The sequence below is a fragment of the Laccaria bicolor genome, genomic scaffold (genome assembly GCF_000143565.1).
Source record: "Laccaria bicolor S238N-H82 LACBIscaffold_11 genomic scaffold, whole genome shotgun sequence".
NCBI lineage: Eukaryota > Fungi > Basidiomycota > Agaricomycetes > Agaricales > Hydnangiaceae > Laccaria > Laccaria bicolor.
This window is the reverse complement of record NW_001889882.1, coordinates 647857-662264: the sequence shown is the minus strand read 5'-3', so window position 1 is coordinate 662264 and position 14408 is coordinate 647857. Positions and strand designations below refer to the sequence as shown.

At 48.6% G+C, this 14408-nt stretch overlaps 8 protein-coding genes across 8 annotated transcripts; 3 read left to right on the top strand and 5 right to left on the bottom strand.

Moving 5' to 3' along the window:
• Nucleotides 1–19: 19 nt before the first annotated feature.
• Nucleotides 20–666, bottom strand: LACBIDRAFT_297101 (uncharacterized protein; the record flags this gene model as incomplete). Its single annotated transcript, XM_001880630.1, has 2 exons — nt 20–118; nt 175–666. The coding sequence occupies 2 exons, from the start codon at nt 664–666 to the stop codon at nt 20–22; spliced, it is 591 nt and encodes a 196-aa protein (XP_001880665.1).
• A 99-nt stretch (nt 667–765) lies between these two features.
• LACBIDRAFT_297100 (uncharacterized protein) lies at nt 766–2713 on the top strand (the record flags this gene model as incomplete). Its single annotated transcript, XM_001880865.1, has 9 exons — nt 766–972; nt 1029–1091; nt 1145–1546; nt 1600–1852; nt 1901–1979; nt 2026–2152; nt 2206–2398; nt 2447–2610; nt 2660–2713. 9 exons carry the CDS (start codon nt 766–768, stop codon nt 2711–2713), a joined length of 1542 nt encoding a protein of 513 aa, XP_001880900.1.
• A 103-nt stretch (nt 2714–2816) lies between these two features.
• Nucleotides 2817–4566, top strand: LACBIDRAFT_294176 (actin-related protein Arp3; the record flags this gene model as incomplete). Its single annotated transcript, XM_001880864.1, has 9 exons — nt 2817–2872; nt 2932–2958; nt 3008–3290; nt 3374–3838; nt 3889–4044; nt 4097–4222; nt 4278–4321; nt 4378–4417; nt 4471–4566. The coding sequence occupies 9 exons, from the start codon at nt 2817–2819 to the stop codon at nt 4564–4566; spliced, it is 1293 nt and encodes a 430-aa protein (XP_001880899.1).
• A 180-nt stretch (nt 4567–4746) lies between these two features.
• On the bottom strand, nt 4747–8706 carry LACBIDRAFT_297098 (uncharacterized protein; the record flags this gene model as incomplete). The annotated part of the gene is made up of 14 exons (XM_001880629.1): nt 4747–4934; nt 4984–5193; nt 5249–5503; nt 5562–5978; nt 6070–6190; nt 6239–6700; nt 6758–6968; nt 7024–7040; nt 7099–7178; nt 7230–7261; nt 7310–7685; nt 7740–7877; nt 7942–8479; nt 8539–8706. 14 exons carry the CDS (start codon nt 8704–8706, stop codon nt 4747–4749), a joined length of 3213 nt encoding a protein of 1070 aa, XP_001880664.1.
• Nucleotides 8707–8736: 30 nt separating this feature from the next.
• LbPR_A9 (aspartic peptidase A1) lies at nt 8737–10544 on the bottom strand (the record flags this gene model as incomplete). Its single annotated transcript, XM_001880628.1, has 7 exons — nt 8737–8913; nt 8967–9223; nt 9279–9427; nt 9487–9617; nt 9668–10034; nt 10085–10434; nt 10488–10544. The coding sequence occupies 7 exons, from the start codon at nt 10542–10544 to the stop codon at nt 8833–8835; spliced, it is 1392 nt and encodes a 463-aa protein (XP_001880663.1). The 3' UTR covers nt 8737–8832.
• Nucleotides 10545–10874: 330 nt separating this feature from the next.
• LACBIDRAFT_297096 (uncharacterized protein) lies at nt 10875–11998 on the bottom strand (the record flags this gene model as incomplete). Its single annotated transcript, XM_001880627.1, has 7 exons — nt 10875–10970; nt 11022–11264; nt 11320–11441; nt 11496–11537; nt 11587–11631; nt 11683–11898; nt 11950–11998. The coding sequence occupies 7 exons, from the start codon at nt 11996–11998 to the stop codon at nt 10875–10877; spliced, it is 813 nt and encodes a 270-aa protein (XP_001880662.1).
• Nucleotides 11999–12374: 376 nt separating this feature from the next.
• LACBIDRAFT_249657 (uncharacterized protein) lies at nt 12375–12623 on the top strand (the record flags this gene model as incomplete). Its single annotated transcript, XM_001880863.1, has 2 exons — nt 12375–12542; nt 12594–12623. Coding segments are annotated over 2 exons (198 nt in total), but the record flags the coding sequence as incomplete, so codon positions are not given.
• A 121-nt stretch (nt 12624–12744) lies between these two features.
• Nucleotides 12745–14138, bottom strand: LACBIDRAFT_173797 (uncharacterized protein). Its single transcript, XM_001880626.1, has 8 exons — nt 13886–14138; nt 13708–13827; nt 13611–13648; nt 13484–13557; nt 13353–13426; nt 13163–13302; nt 12947–13110; nt 12745–12892 (listed from the first exon to the last, which is right to left on the bottom strand). Exons 1-8 carry the CDS (start codon nt 14133–14135, stop codon nt 12805–12807), a joined length of 948 nt encoding a protein of 315 aa, XP_001880661.1. The 5' UTR covers nt 14136–14138; the 3' UTR covers nt 12745–12804.
• Nucleotides 14139–14408: the final 270 nt, after the last annotated feature.

Genomic DNA, 14408 nt, shown 5'->3' with positions numbered 1-14408 from the left:
AGATACTACTACGATACTACTACCGAGGAATCACAATGAACGTCCGTGTGTGAAGCAGATGTGGGGTCGTGCTTAATGTGCTGGGGGGCAGGTTATTTAAACGACATAGCTCCCGGCCCTGTGCATCTCATCCTATCGACTTGTTGCAACAAAAAAAAGGGGGGATGTACTGACCTCAACTCCCAAGCGAAGCGCAATCCCTCGGAGAGTGTCGTTGCGAGCAAGATAATATTTTAACGGTGTTGCTGGATGTGTGATCTCTTCCTTCTCCTGGACATTCACAGACTTCAGCAACTCGATGTCCTTGCTCGAGCAGGACAGAGATGTCGAAGATACGACAGTCTCCTCCGTTTCCTCTTCAAATGATGCATCATCGTCATCCCCTAATACGAAAGTGTCTTCGTCTCGCATTGCTCCGTCCAGATTTCGCACCTCAAAGGGCAAACTACGGGACTTTGATCTAGAGACATCGACGCCCTCCAGGCAAGCTAAGCACGGATTGTAACGCGTAAGTCGCGAATTATTCTCGATGCAGGTGGGGCAGATGGGTTTTCGGCAGCAGCTCGTTATGTAAATGTCATTGTTCCTGGGAGGCAACGAAGCAGAGCAAGCAAGACACAAGGCCGTATTGCGGTTGATGTGAGTGAATTCTGGGGTAGAATACATGATGGGGTATAAAATACAGATAGCAGTGGTGGTGGTACAAACACAATGTTGGCGACTGCGTGATGGGTGATCCTTCAGCACATTCATCAATCTGCGACAATGCCCACAACCATTCCAACTGCCATTCCAGAGCAACCACATCTCATTTATCTCGTTCTGCAGTCCAAGAAAGCTCTGCAGCACGGCGAACAGCTCTGTTCTCGCGCACATGCACGTTCCAACGCGTCAGCGCAGGCTGCCATCGACGTTCTCGCCCTCGACGCCAAGGTGCGCTGGATAACCGAGGCTGTCATTGAGCAGCTCAGGGTACGTTACTGGGACTTAAAACAAGCGCAGATGTTGATTCGTTTCGTGTGGTCTAGTTAGCAGCTAGCGTTGCTAAAAGCATCGAGGAGAAACGCGTCCACTTGGGCAAGCAAGTTCAAGTGCGTTTAATGTTACCTCGTCTTCCTTGAAGGTTGTTCATTCAAGCAACAAGGCTTGGGACACATCTCGTACGAAACATACAGACGCGTTGGATGCTATACTTGAGTCTCTTGGTACTCAGCTTGTGCCCCCAGAGTTCCACCAATCTCCTGAAGACTCTTCTCTCTTCGGCAGTCAACACTCAGACCTTGAGGCCGAAGCCAGTCATAAGCAGGAACGAACTCCGCGGAAGAGGGCCAATGGCCAACTAGTTTTTCCTCAGTCACCCTCGGCAACTTTGTGTCGTCACCAGCGAAGTGGGTCACTAAAGGAAGACAAGAGTAAGGGTGACGGGGAAATCGATAAAGGGAAGAAGGACGATCGCAAGCGGTGGAAGACCTTACGCGATTTCGTGGATGACCAGGCAATTGAAGATATTTATGAAACAATCGAGGATGATCGTATGGCCTTAGATGTTCGTGGTGCATTGCGCATTTTGGCCATTGTCTATTTATCGAAGCTGGCTAGGTCCTTCTCAGCAAGACGGATGACTTTCCGGAAACTTTGTCACGCACCATTGCGTCGATTCACGATTCTTTGCCAGAATCTGACCCAGGGGCGCCAATTTTAACACTTATGCAAAATACCCTTACGGCGCAGGAAGCCAACATTGCTTCCATGGCTGGACTACTCGAGAGTTTGGCATCCCACTATGACCAAATGGCAGGAGCTCTGAAAGAGAGCGAGGCTGGGGAGGCCTTCAGCGAGGAAGACCTTCAGAGTATGTACCCTTTGTTTAAAAATTCACAAACTGACCAACTACGTTTAGATATGAATAGGGACACGGAAGAGTTGCCAGCAATCATGTCTGAGTTGGAAGAGAACGCTAAGGCTATTGAGGGACATCAGTATGCCACTATCTACTCTTCCCATTCCCTCACTAATTTTGCGTAGCGAACACCTACTGGCAGCTCAGGATACGTCACAAAAGGAACTGGATCACTTGAATACGGTCTTAGACGACCTCGATCAACTGGGAGACATCATGGGCGAGATTCTACAGAACCAGGAGAGTGTCGAGGTACGACATATAAATCAAACGTAGCTCAGATCTCACCTTTCATTTCATTTCAGGCCAAATGTGAAGAAGAATTAAATTCGCTTCATCGACACTTACAAACCCTTAATCATTTGCACGAGCGCTATGTGGCCTACCAGACCGCATTCAGCAAGCTCATTATTGAGATTTCACGTCGTAGATCATACCGGGAAGCTGCTGAGAACATTGTGAGAGGGATGATGACACAATTGCGGCAAATGACGGAAGGTAAGAGACTTTAAGCCTCGTTTGTTTTTGTAATATTTACCAATGCAGAGGAGGATCAAGTGCGGAATCACTTTAATGCGGAGTATGGTGCACATCTCCCGGAGGACATCTGCCTATGTATTGGCAATCCCCCCACAAAGTGGGAGGTTGTGCCTTGGGAAGGTGACACCCTTGAGGTGTTACCGGAGATCGAGCCTGACCTTCTCGTCGAGGTAAAGAATATTTTTTGAAACAACATTTTGTCCTAAACCTTTATGTTAGGCGCGGGAGAGAGTTGGGATAACGGAGAATGTAATAGGAACGGAGAGCTTGTAGACCTAGATATATACATTGTGTTGACGATGGAGGCTTGTAACAAACAAAGCCTGCCCCAACTGCGGCAACTCCTCTTTACTCGTCGACATAACCTTGAAGCGCTATGGCGCTGCTTGCCCCCATAATATGCGACAATGGAACTGGTTACTCCAAAGTAGGGTATGTCAGTTCTAATCGGTCATTTAGTCGTGTTGTAGCTAACAAGCTCGTGTTGCCAGCTTTGCAGGAAATTCTGACCCCTCATTGTATGTATACATTCGTGGATCGAGTTATCAGACTAATTTCTCTCTTTAGTGTTTTCCCCACCGCAATCGCAACGAGAGGTTCGGCATCACAAACATCACGAGCACCCGCCGTACCCGTCAAACCAGGCCATCTCGCGTCCAAACGCGGCGTCGAGGATCTCGATTTCTTTATCGGCGATGAAGCACTCGCGAACGCAAAGACGCCAGGGTACGGCGTGCACTACCCCATCCGCCACGGCATGATCGACAATTGGGACCACATGGAGCGATACTGGGAGCAGACGATCTTCAAATATCTGAGGGCTGAGCCAGAGGATCATTATTTCCTTCTTGTCCGTATTGATCCCGGTTCTATTGATATTATCGACGTTGATTTTATCCCCCCCCCCAACCATCTCTCTCTAAACTAAATTAGACTGAACCACCTCTCAATCCACCCGAAAACCGAGAACAGACGGCTGAGATATTCTTCGAGTCGTTTAACATCAAGGGACTGTACATCGCCGTCCAAGCTGTCCTTGCGCTCGCGGCGTCGTGGTCCTCGAACAGGGTTACAGACCGCACGCTCACCGGAACGGTTATCGATTCTGGAGATGGTGTTACTCATGTTATTCCATGTGCAGAGGGGTACGTCATCGGGAGCGCGATCAAACACATCCCAATCGCAGGACGCGATATCTCGCAGTTCGTGTTGAACTTGATGAGGGAGCGTGGAGAGATGGCGGCTGTACCGCCAGAAGACCAGTTGAGGGTCGCCAGCAGGGTGAAGGAGAACTACAGCTACGTATGCCAGGATATTGTTCGGGAATTCAGGAAGTACGATGAGGAACCGCTTAAGTATTTTGAGCGCTACGAAGGAGAGCACAGTGTTACTGGGAGGGTGAGGCTCTTTCTTTTGATCCACACGGAAGTCTGACATTTTGCCCGTAGAAATATGGCGTTGACGTTGGATATGAGCGTTTCCTTGCTCCAGAAATCTTCTTCAACCCAGAGATATATTCGTCCGACTTCCTTACCCCTCTTCCAGAGATTGTTGACGACGTCATCCAACAATCACCCATTGATGTTCGTCGTGGCCTATACAAAGTATGTCATATATCCATCCACACTTTCGTCACACACCTACATGATATTGTAGAATATTGTGCTGTCGGGAGGATCTACCATGTTCCAACATTTCGGCCAGAGACTGAAGCGCGATCTCAAGCAACTTGTCGATCGCAGATTAGACGCTAGCGTTATGGCCAGCGGCGGTGCGCTCAAAGTTTGTGTACTTGTTCTATCAAATATTTCAAGCCCATAACAGTTTGCTTTTTCAGTCATCCGGAGTCGAGGTCGACGTCATTTCTCATAAACGGCAACGGTGCGTTTTCCCCTACCTCCGGTATAACCGCTGCTCACAATCGTTCTATCAACAAGATACGCCGTCTGGTTTGGTGGTTCCTTGTTGGCATCCTTGGTCAGTCCCCTACTAACTCTTACATATATCGACTCTGATCCACTCAAATTTAGCCTGAGTTTTACACTTCCTGCCACACGAAAGCTCAGTATGACGAGATTGGCCCTAGCATTTGCAGGCGTTATCAGATCTTCGGAAGCGCAACCTAGAAAAGAGAAAGTACGAGTAAATTCGCAGCAGCAGACTATTGTAACTCTTTCTTCTGACAACACGCTTAAATTGACTTTCACTCATTTGCGTTAACATACATCAAGGCATACCACTCAGAACACCTGAAATAATGATAATCTATAATCGATAAGTTGGCTGATTGATTTACATGGTCATATTTATTCGTCTTCCTCCTCTTCTTGCTTACTGTGGTTGACAATCCACTCACGGATCCACGTACTACTAAGTTTGGTTTTCTTCAACCAACCAGCGTCGTGATGAGTTAGATTAGGCGATGTGGAAGAAATGACGTCGATAACGAATACTTCTAAGGGAGGGAAACCTTTCTCCTTCCTAAGTTCCGCTACTTTAATGGAATGTAAGTATTGCATTATACCTTGAATCGAAGTACGCACTTGCGGCCGCGCCACTCAAGGTCTCCTTGCTGACTACCAAGCCTTGAACATTGGGATCCCATCCAGTTGGTCCAGCGACATCGCAGAGTGGCACGATATCGTAAACCAGTCCCGGCTTGAAGAATGTCAAGAAGCTGCGTACTCGCTCGATGCGTTGAGGCAGTTTCTCAATGACGTGTTTGTTCGCTTTATTTTGTAAAAGAGCATCGTCTGCGAGTGGTTGCATAGGTCTAACGCAATTGAACAAAACCACGATGCAACGTACCTGTAACGCCCACAATCAACTTTTCCTCCGTGATCCAAGCACCCATCGACAAGAGGATCTTGTGCCCTGCATGGAGGTGGTCAAATGTTCCTCCAAGTGCCACGACTGGATAGAAATGCGGTTTTGCAGGTAATCCAGAGGCGGCGGGTGATCCCGTTGTGCTGAACTCCCGGAAATCGGGGTTGCGATCGCCTGCGGGCAAGAAGCATTGTCGAGTATCCGAGAGCGATTCGGGCAACGGAACAGCTATTGAATCTAGGTGGAACGAACAAGTTGGTTGTATGTAAATGCAACGAACGTAACGCACACGTACCCCCGCTGACTCTGAAGACGATGTCAATCCCATCTCCGAGATGTGGATCCAGATCCTCGTCTAGTCCCTTCAGCAGGACATCAACGTCCATCAAGACCTTGTTAAGGGCTTGGGCAGCTTTCGTCGCATGGACATAGACGAGGGTAAGGATTCGCTGGACCGAATCCCATGTATCAGTGTGAGAGAGGGTTTGAGTGTCCCCGAGCAGAGTACCAATGCCGCCTCGGGGGCGGTGTGAGGTGTTAAAATGGCGAGAAAAGAGAACGACAACAAGCCTATGTCGCGTCTGTGTTGCTGCAGCAGTGACGACGGAACCTAGAAAGTGAGGGGTTGATAGATTGGGAAGGGTCGCGAGCAGGATGCCTTTGTCGACGCTCTCTGGGGATGTTGGGAACGGCGACGGGGTTGCCATCGTAGCTATAACCATATCGCACCGGGAGTCATTACCGTAGGTACGTAGAGGATGACGTCAGCTGTGTTTTACTCGCTATTTAGCTTGAGCAACTGCATTGGAAACCAATCATCTTTTGATCACCAAGTCCGCAATATCCTCTCTCCTCCTTTTCTTCCTTATCAAGTTCTCCTTCCTCTCCTTCCCCACCCCATGGTTCAAAAGGATTGCACGCCATCTATGTGTGTTGTGAGGATGGGTATAAAAAAACACAAGATCATCTTACATGCATCACTTTAGCCAACACCCTCTTTCCACTATCCGCATCCCGTTCAACCTTCCCGATTACCTCCTCCAAAACCCATTGACGCAATACAAAGCGAGGGTTCACAGATCGCATCTCCTGCTTTCTTTCCTTGTCAGCATCCTCACCCCATTGCTCGGATTCACTGGAAATACGCTTGGCATACGTATCCAGCCAAGCAAGCAGCTCCTTGGTCGCTGTTCCATGGTCAACCTTGCTCGGTTCGGGCGTGACGCTGAGCACACGCGAGATGTATGTGTGCAAGTCCAGCGATGGTGATGTTGTCGTGGTGTCTGCGTCGACTTGGTCAAGCAGTGCTGGTTTGAAGTCGCATAGCGTCCGGAACGTAGAGTGGAAGTCGAGCTTGTGCGTCTCCATGATCTCCAACAGCGGCCTGAATATTTGAGATTCGTCTGTCAGGTCCTGGCGGCGAAGACCGAGTCGCTAAAAAATTATAAGAACATTGATCATGAACAAAATGTGACGGAGAACAAAGCAAACCTTCCGTAGGCGCTTTCCATACTCAACCGCGGCTGTCTCCTGCGCGATTCTATCAATTTCATCTCTCAACTCCAAACCCTTCTTTGACCATTCGCTAATTTTTTCTTGGTCAACTCCCTCAGCCCAGCCAGGGGAGACAGCCGTTCCAAGTTCGGCTTCGGCACCAATGAGGGGTGAGAGGGCATTGAGCAATGCACGAAGTGCGTAAATGCTGACATGTTATATGAAGCTATTGGCAGGCAATAATACGAAAGGAGAGACCGTACATCATGTTTGGTTGATGCTGACGACGACGAGTAACTGTCAAGCAGTGAACAGATATAGTGAATCTGGATATATACCTTGTATGCATATCGACCGCCTTCATCTGAATGATTGCAGATATGCCATGGGTCAAAAACATCCATAAACGCGTAAGGGCCTGTCGACTTATAAGCATTGCAGAACGTGTATGATCATAATGAGAGCCCACCATAATCGATGGTAAGTCCGAGAATGGACACACTGTCAACAAAGTCAACGGGGTAGCTTCAAAAATGAGTTTCAACTCACTTATCAGTATTTATAACTCCATGCATAAAACCATACGCCTGCCATCCAGCGACCATATGTGCATTTCTCCTAGCAACTTCCAGCACAAGCTCGGAACCCCAAGGCTTCCCTTTTTCAACCGGCAACTTAAGTACCTGTTCCGTGACCCACTCGCCAAGAATACGCAAGGCATCCAAGTCTGGTTTCTGCTGTCCACCTCCAAAGAAGAACATATTGGTGGGGCCATTCAGTGCTTCAAAGGAGCCGATACGAATGAAAGAGGGTGAAATGCGTGTGAGAACGCATGCAGTTTCCACTCGCTCGCGAGCCACCGGCAGAGCAGGAAGGGAGATAAGGGACAGAGACCGTGTCGTAGGTATATCGAGGGCTTGCATAACTGGGGGGAAGGATTCAATGAATGAAGGCTAAAAGCTCACATGCACAATCTCACCTTCTGAACAAAGATACTCGCGAATGGAAGAACGGAGTACAGCGAGCCCGTCTGCGCTCCGAGAAAATGGCGTCCGACCAGACCCCTTGAGCTGAAGTTCATAAGTAACGTTGGGGTCAGACGGGTGCGGGGTAACAACTGTGAATGAAAAGAATTTAGTTATTTGAATAGCAGAGAAGTCCACAGATTAGGATGGACGCACGAATGGATATGGCACGTCCGTCTCCCAACTGGCCTGCCCATGAACCAAATTGGTGACCACTATACCGAAGAGACCAAGGCGCGAAACCGCCTTCAGTGACTTCTGGGGGTGACATCAAGGTTGCATGACCACTGAGAACATCGATAAGATCCTGTCGCGCCTTAACAGCCTCCTCCACCCCCGAGGGTTCGCCATCGCCGTCCTCATTAAACTCATCTGTTAAAGTAGGGTTACCAAGTACAGCAAAGGCGTCTCCAACATCGAGGTGGGGAACGCAGTCCCTCAAACCCGTTTCTGACAGGCCGATGAGCTCCAGGGGCTGGTCTCTGTTGTTTGGGAGGTATTTCCGGAGCGGGGCGTTGGGATGATGAGGGTTTGGTGGGCTGAGATTGACTGCTTCACGGTCGGCCAGCCATTTTTCTATGTATGCGCCCTTGTCTTCCGTAGCTGGATTAGAGCCAATCTCCGGCTCAATGTCGTAGGGGAAGGCAACAGGGAATGGGGCGACATATGAGAAGTGGCAAGGCGGGGAGAGAAGCTGATATCAGAGTTAGCCAATATTATTTCAAGACGGTAGGTGCTTGGGTATTCTCGCACTCTAGCTCTTCGTTGAAGGCTTGGAGAAGTTGTGAGGACATTTGTGCGGAAAGTAAAGGGACTTGGTGTGTGTGTGTCAGGATTGAGACGATGAATCAGTAATTGCGACGGAGACGCCACTGGTAGCGCGGAGATGGGGAACTTGGACATAACTGACATTGGTTTCATGGGGGGAGCCACAACTTTATATATCTTTCGTCACGCCATTCTTTCCCATTTCAACACGACCCATTAGTTACATATATACACCTCCTGCTTGAATGAATGTTAATGATAATGGATGTCCAACTCCAATCACACCAGCTTGGCAAGGCTCAAAGTGTTCTTCGTCACATCAGTCGAGAAGTAGGCGTTCTTCAAAAAGACATCGCCAACCTACGTTGCAGGTGAACACCACCAAAAATAAAACGATAGAATCGGTTACTTACAAGCCATTCCTGTGCACCACCAATGTTTCCTGATGCTATTCCGGAGACGCAATCGCCTTGAGGGTCGTTGGCGTTGATGGGTTGGAAGGCAAGATCCCGTGGGTCGATGGTGAAGGTTTGACCACCAAAAGTCAGCGCAACGCTGGCTGTGGTGGTGCAGGGCAGAGTGAAACCCCCTTGACCATCGGATTGAGCTCCAGGAATAGCAGCGTGGACTGCGGCAGCATCAGACGCTGGGGCGACTATCAAAGTGGTGCCTATTGATAGAACAATCAACAATGTGGTCTATCGTACAACAACGATTGAATATACCAGTGTCGAGGATAGCAGTGCGACCTTTGAGCCCGGTGTCCTTGCCATTGACGGTCGCGGCATCCATGCCAGCTTCCCAGAAGCCTTGCTTGTTTACGTTAGGGACAGTAGTCAAAGTTTTAGGGTCAAATTTAGTTGCATCCAGTCCGCTGAAAAAGAAGAAAAAAAGTGGGTCTTAATTCCATGATCATAATAGAAACAAGCATACCCAAAGGTGATCTCCCCGTCATTCTTGTTGTCCGCCAGCCGAGAAATCTTGTATGAGACGATAGCATCGGTGACCAAGCCAGCTTGGGCAAGAGACTCAATGGGCGTTGGGGTTTGTTGCTCAGAGAGAGTCTGTGATGCCTCAGTAAGCCTGATCTTGCAATCTCCAATTGAATACGTACGGATTGAGCCAGACCCATCAATCCGTCGAATGGAGTCTGAGCTCCAGAGAAGTCAACGCTCTCCACCAAAGCAACACCAAATGTGTGCGCATCCAGGGCCAGACCCGCGATATTGATGTTGTCCTGAACAATGGTTCCAGATACTTCACCAGTTCCGTAGGTAACCTTGAAGGGTGCTTGAGAGTCTGCAAAGGAGCTTGATGACAGAGGTCCTAGGAAGTTATGGTTGCCACACCCTCCACCATTTTGAGATTGGCAGGCTTCAGCGCCAACCCACAGGTCGGCTGATCCGGAGTCCATGAGAATGAGGAAATCACGAGGAGGCGTTCCCATCTTAACAGTAGCGAGGTAACCGACGTCCTGAGCCCTTAAAAGATGATGTTGGTTTCGTCCATTGATTATAGAGTCGAGACTTACTCGATGTCCAAACCCAAAGAGCTATTGGCAGTTGGAGTATTGGCGACAGCAACGTTACTTTTTTGCTGACCAGCGTTACCACTGCCCTTCTTGAGAACGGCCAAAGAGTCAGCACCAACGGGGGACTTGGCTTTCTCTGGAACACCAAAGCGATTGTAACGCTTTTCCAAAGTGTTTTCTTCGCTGCCGGGTACACCATTGCGATTAAATCGCCTCTCCAGACCCTCGGATCCTTCAACGGCATAAACCCGTTTCTGAAGCTCTCGTTCAAGGAACTCCACAGTTGGTTGAGTGCGTCCCGATATGCGAGCGAGACGACGATTACTACGGTTTATGTGTTGTTGGAGGAGCTGCACAAACAAGGATCAGTACCATTCAGCTTGGACTTAATTAAAACACATACAATCAGAGGGTGGACGTTTCGTGCTTGTTCCATGCGCTTCAAAGGGAGTGTAACCATGCTAACGCTGGATCTCGGCTTCGGAACAGGCGCCGCATCCAAAACCTGTAAGGACAGCACTAAAGCGAAACCTGCTAGCAGGGCAGAAAAGGAGAGTTGCAGTTGCATGATGAGAAAAGCACAAAGAGCAAGCAAGGAAAGTAGAAAGCTAAGTGAATGGAGCGAACAAGAAAGCCCGACCTGGGGCGTGCGCCGTGAAGAAAAGTTGAAAGGGAAAAAAAGAGAAGGTTGGAGGGAAACAACAAAAGCTGATGATCCTTTATATAACATAGACAACACGCCGAAGTCACATGGGGGTAAGCTATAAATAGTTCTCGTTGCTGCGGCTCATTACAATCGCGCCTTAGCAGCCGCATCGTCTATTTGGGCATTCATTAGCCTGGTATCTCTCCGTATCATCTCCAAAGTGTCGCGGTATAGATCGCTCTTGAGTGGAAATCAAAAATAGGCCAAACTGACGTTTGTAAATTGTCCTACCTTGATCAAACCCCAGACGCCATTGGCTGCATTCGCGCTAAATTTCTCCGCAACTTCCTCAGCTTTTGCCAAAATATCTGTGGTATTTCCCTTGACGATATGGTCAAGTAGGCCGTCGGCGTATGCTTCAGAGGCAGTGAACCGGTGGCCCTCAAGAGCAATCTTGCGTTGCAAACGATGGTCACCGACTTTAGCACGCAGAATCGTTGCGAAGGACAGCGGCCAAATTGCACCGAAGTGCACCTGTGAGAAGATATTTAGCGGTGACGCCGGTATACCAGACGCTGTGGGCGCCCACCTCATTCATACACAGCCATGCGTTTCGTTTGCTTCCATCAGTCATGACGCGATAATCGCATGCTAACGAAAGCATGAAACCACCAGCAAAACAGTGGCCGTTGATAGCAGCAATTGTGGGGACTGTAGGAGGTGTGTTAGGTCTACGGTGCAGGTAAAAGTAATTGTGTAACGAACTCGGGAAGGCTAATAACCGGGCCAACAATGGGTTGAATGTAGCTGATATTCAGACATTAAAAAAGGGTATCGTGTTCGAAGGAACACGCACTAGGGAAAAAGTTTGGGTTTGTGACGACGTTGTGAAAGTCCAGACCTTTTCGAATAAATATTACTGCCATGAGAAAAGGAGCTGGAAGGTACACACCATTGCTAAAGAACTTGTCCTGATCCTTCCGACCAACAATAATGAGAGCGCCCCTGCCTGCCTCTAAGTTCTTGGCCTTTTGCGCTGCTCTCCACTGGTCGCGCCATTCCCGCTCTACGGTGTCGAGCGCGGGCTTGAGACCGTTGTCAACGAGTTCGAGTGTTAAACGATTGTCTTGACCGTTGTGCAGTTCAATGATCCATAATGATGGTTTTGCTGAAGGAACAATGAGAATCAAGTGAGAAAACTATCGAAAAAGCAACATACTGTGAGTTAATGTGATCAATGGTTTCTCTGCTGGGAATGACTGTGCCATTTGTGGTTGACGAGATGATAATCCTGAGGCTGGGATATTAACAGCAGACATACCGAGGCATGTGATTTATTTCGGTTATCAAACGATTTTATGTGGAGGGGTGAAAATTTGAAGACATGGAGAACGTAATGAACGTAGAATAGAGCTGGATTGACTGAGCACACCAAGGGTGCATAATCTAGAGTAGAGGGGACTTGGGATTGAATGAAACTTTGAAAGTTATACACTCATTAAATCGTTATACCACTTGATCCAAACAGCCAACAACACGAATCACCCGTCTTCCGACCATGGCTATTGACGAGGCGAAGGCTGCTGAAATAAAAGGTTAGTATTCTTGGCCCATTTTCGGCTCATTTCTTACATTTTTTTAGCCAAGTTACAAGAGAGGGAAAACAACCTCCGTGAATCATGGGTACGAGCCATGGAAACCCGTCTCGTTCAGAATGAGCTTGGGAAGTGCCAAAGGGGTGAAGGAGTCAACCACTATGAGAACTGCAAGTGGTTAGCAGACAAATACATTCAAATGCTTCGTGAGAATAGGGTTCGTGACTCTTCATTCTTTCCCTTGCTTTCTCTGACCTACTGCCCACAGGTACAAGGATACAAACATATAGATGTATAGCCGTTGAAATCGATTTTCTGGTTCTAAGACGTCGCTCAATGTCCCAAGCAACATCTCCTTGCGCAAGAACTCGACGTTGACCATCCCACTACATGACAGACTTACGCAAGTGCTGCCGCATGACATGCCAGGAGATAAATTTCTATCGTAAGATCGTCCTTACAGGTAAATATTCAAAACATCATATATCATTACAAAGGAATAAATTCTGCAACACTCCCATCCCCAAGAGCAGCCACGCAGGCCTTGAGACTACACTTCTGGAGGTGCTATGTATATGAACTATTCAGATTTTACAGCAAGAGACGGTGTTAGAGACGTACTGCGCTGACTCTCGGGGTCCCGCGGCTGTAGAAGCCGCTCCAACGCGGCTGGTCGTAGATTGCTGGGAGTTTCCGACCAGGGCAGAGGCGTTGAATGCACGAGTTGTATTCCCTTGTAAGGCCCAAGATACACCACCAATGATGTGTGACATGAAAAGGTCATCCTACATTACCGAAAAACACCTGCGTCGGATGATCTGATTAGGAAAAACTCACTTTCCAAGTCTCGTTTAGATGCCCAAGGCTGGTATAAAAACTGCGCCCTTTAGTTCCACCAGCTTCAGCGCCAGCGCCTCGTTCTTGAAACCACGCTGTTGGGTGGGGTGTGCCCTGATCGAATTTTCTGGTCCCGTTGTCTAAAATAATATTACCTGCTGTTATGTGGTATAGCCTACGAAAGGCTTACCCACGTAGCTAGACTCATCAGCCGAAAGAATGACCGTGGCACCGATAGCACGCGGGTCGGAAATAAAGTTATACCTGGGAGGCAGGAAATGAGAATCGTTTTTTTTTTTGATAATGAGGGAAGACAATGACATCTCGTCTTGGACTTTCCATGCTGCAGGAAGCTTTCTGGTGCTCGGATGGGAGGGTCCCACAACATTAACGATCTAAGCATGATCAGCCTTGGAACTGTGGCGACAGACGTCTAACTTGGACGCACGGCGTTCTGTAGAGGAGGATGATAATCAAATAGGGTTCCTGGCAAGTTACGCATTGCTTTTAGGATTTTTACTACGGTAAGAGAGGCGGGGACGCACCTAACTCGCTTCTGTAAGAACTGGTGTTCCTCAGGCAATCAGAAGCGGCGTGCACTCCAATAAAATTCCCTCCCATATTCAAATACGTCCGGAACGCTGCCTTTCCAGGGTCGTCGAGAACTGTGGAGAGGATAGCAAGATTAGACGTCCCTGCAATGTCGCTCCCGTCCTGGCGCACCTTCTCCCGTTGTGCTGAGGAATAACAATGCATCATACTGAGAAAGGATCGCCGTAGTGAATTGAGAGTGGTCTTCTGTAGCGTCGAATTGAACATTGATGGGGTTGCCTCCTTGCTTCAGCGCTTCAATGGCTGTAGGAATAGAATCGTGTCGGAAACCTGCTGTCGCGGAGTATATTAGGATGCGTGCCGTTGTACTTTGCGCCACTGCGTACGCGATGCAACCGCAAAGGACGATGAAGCTGAGCATAATGAGCAAGTTTTTGGTGCCAAGCCCCTCTTCAGAACATTGCCGCCGGAGAGTTCCCTTTTTAGGCACGCATCTAAATTGTGGAGGTATGATTTGCAGTTGGGTATTAGTAATTAAATAATAAGGCGAGGTTACTCGTATATGAAATACGCATTCTGCGTCAAGGGCTCGTTCATTGGGTGCGGCATTCGGGGTCTCCTCCCATCTCCTCCTCCCCTTCGTCCTCCCAAGCGTCTTCATCTCCTTCGCCGAACTGCGATGCAAATCCGTGGT

Excerpts from the sequence above, each read along its gene's own strand:
- LACBIDRAFT_173797 (XM_001880626.1), bottom strand. The coding sequence starts at position 14,135 with ATGCTCAGCTTCATCGTCCTTTGCGGTTGCATCGCGTACGCAGTGGCG. Across the intron at positions 13,427-13,483 it reads TGGAAAGTCCAAGACGAGAT|GTATAACTTTATTTCCGACC; the intron begins GTCATTGTCTTC and ends CCTGCCTCCCAG. Across the intron at positions 12,893-12,946 it reads GGACCCCGAGAGTCAGCGCA|CACCTCCAGAAGTGTAGTCT; the intron begins GTACGTCTCTAA and ends TCATATACATAG.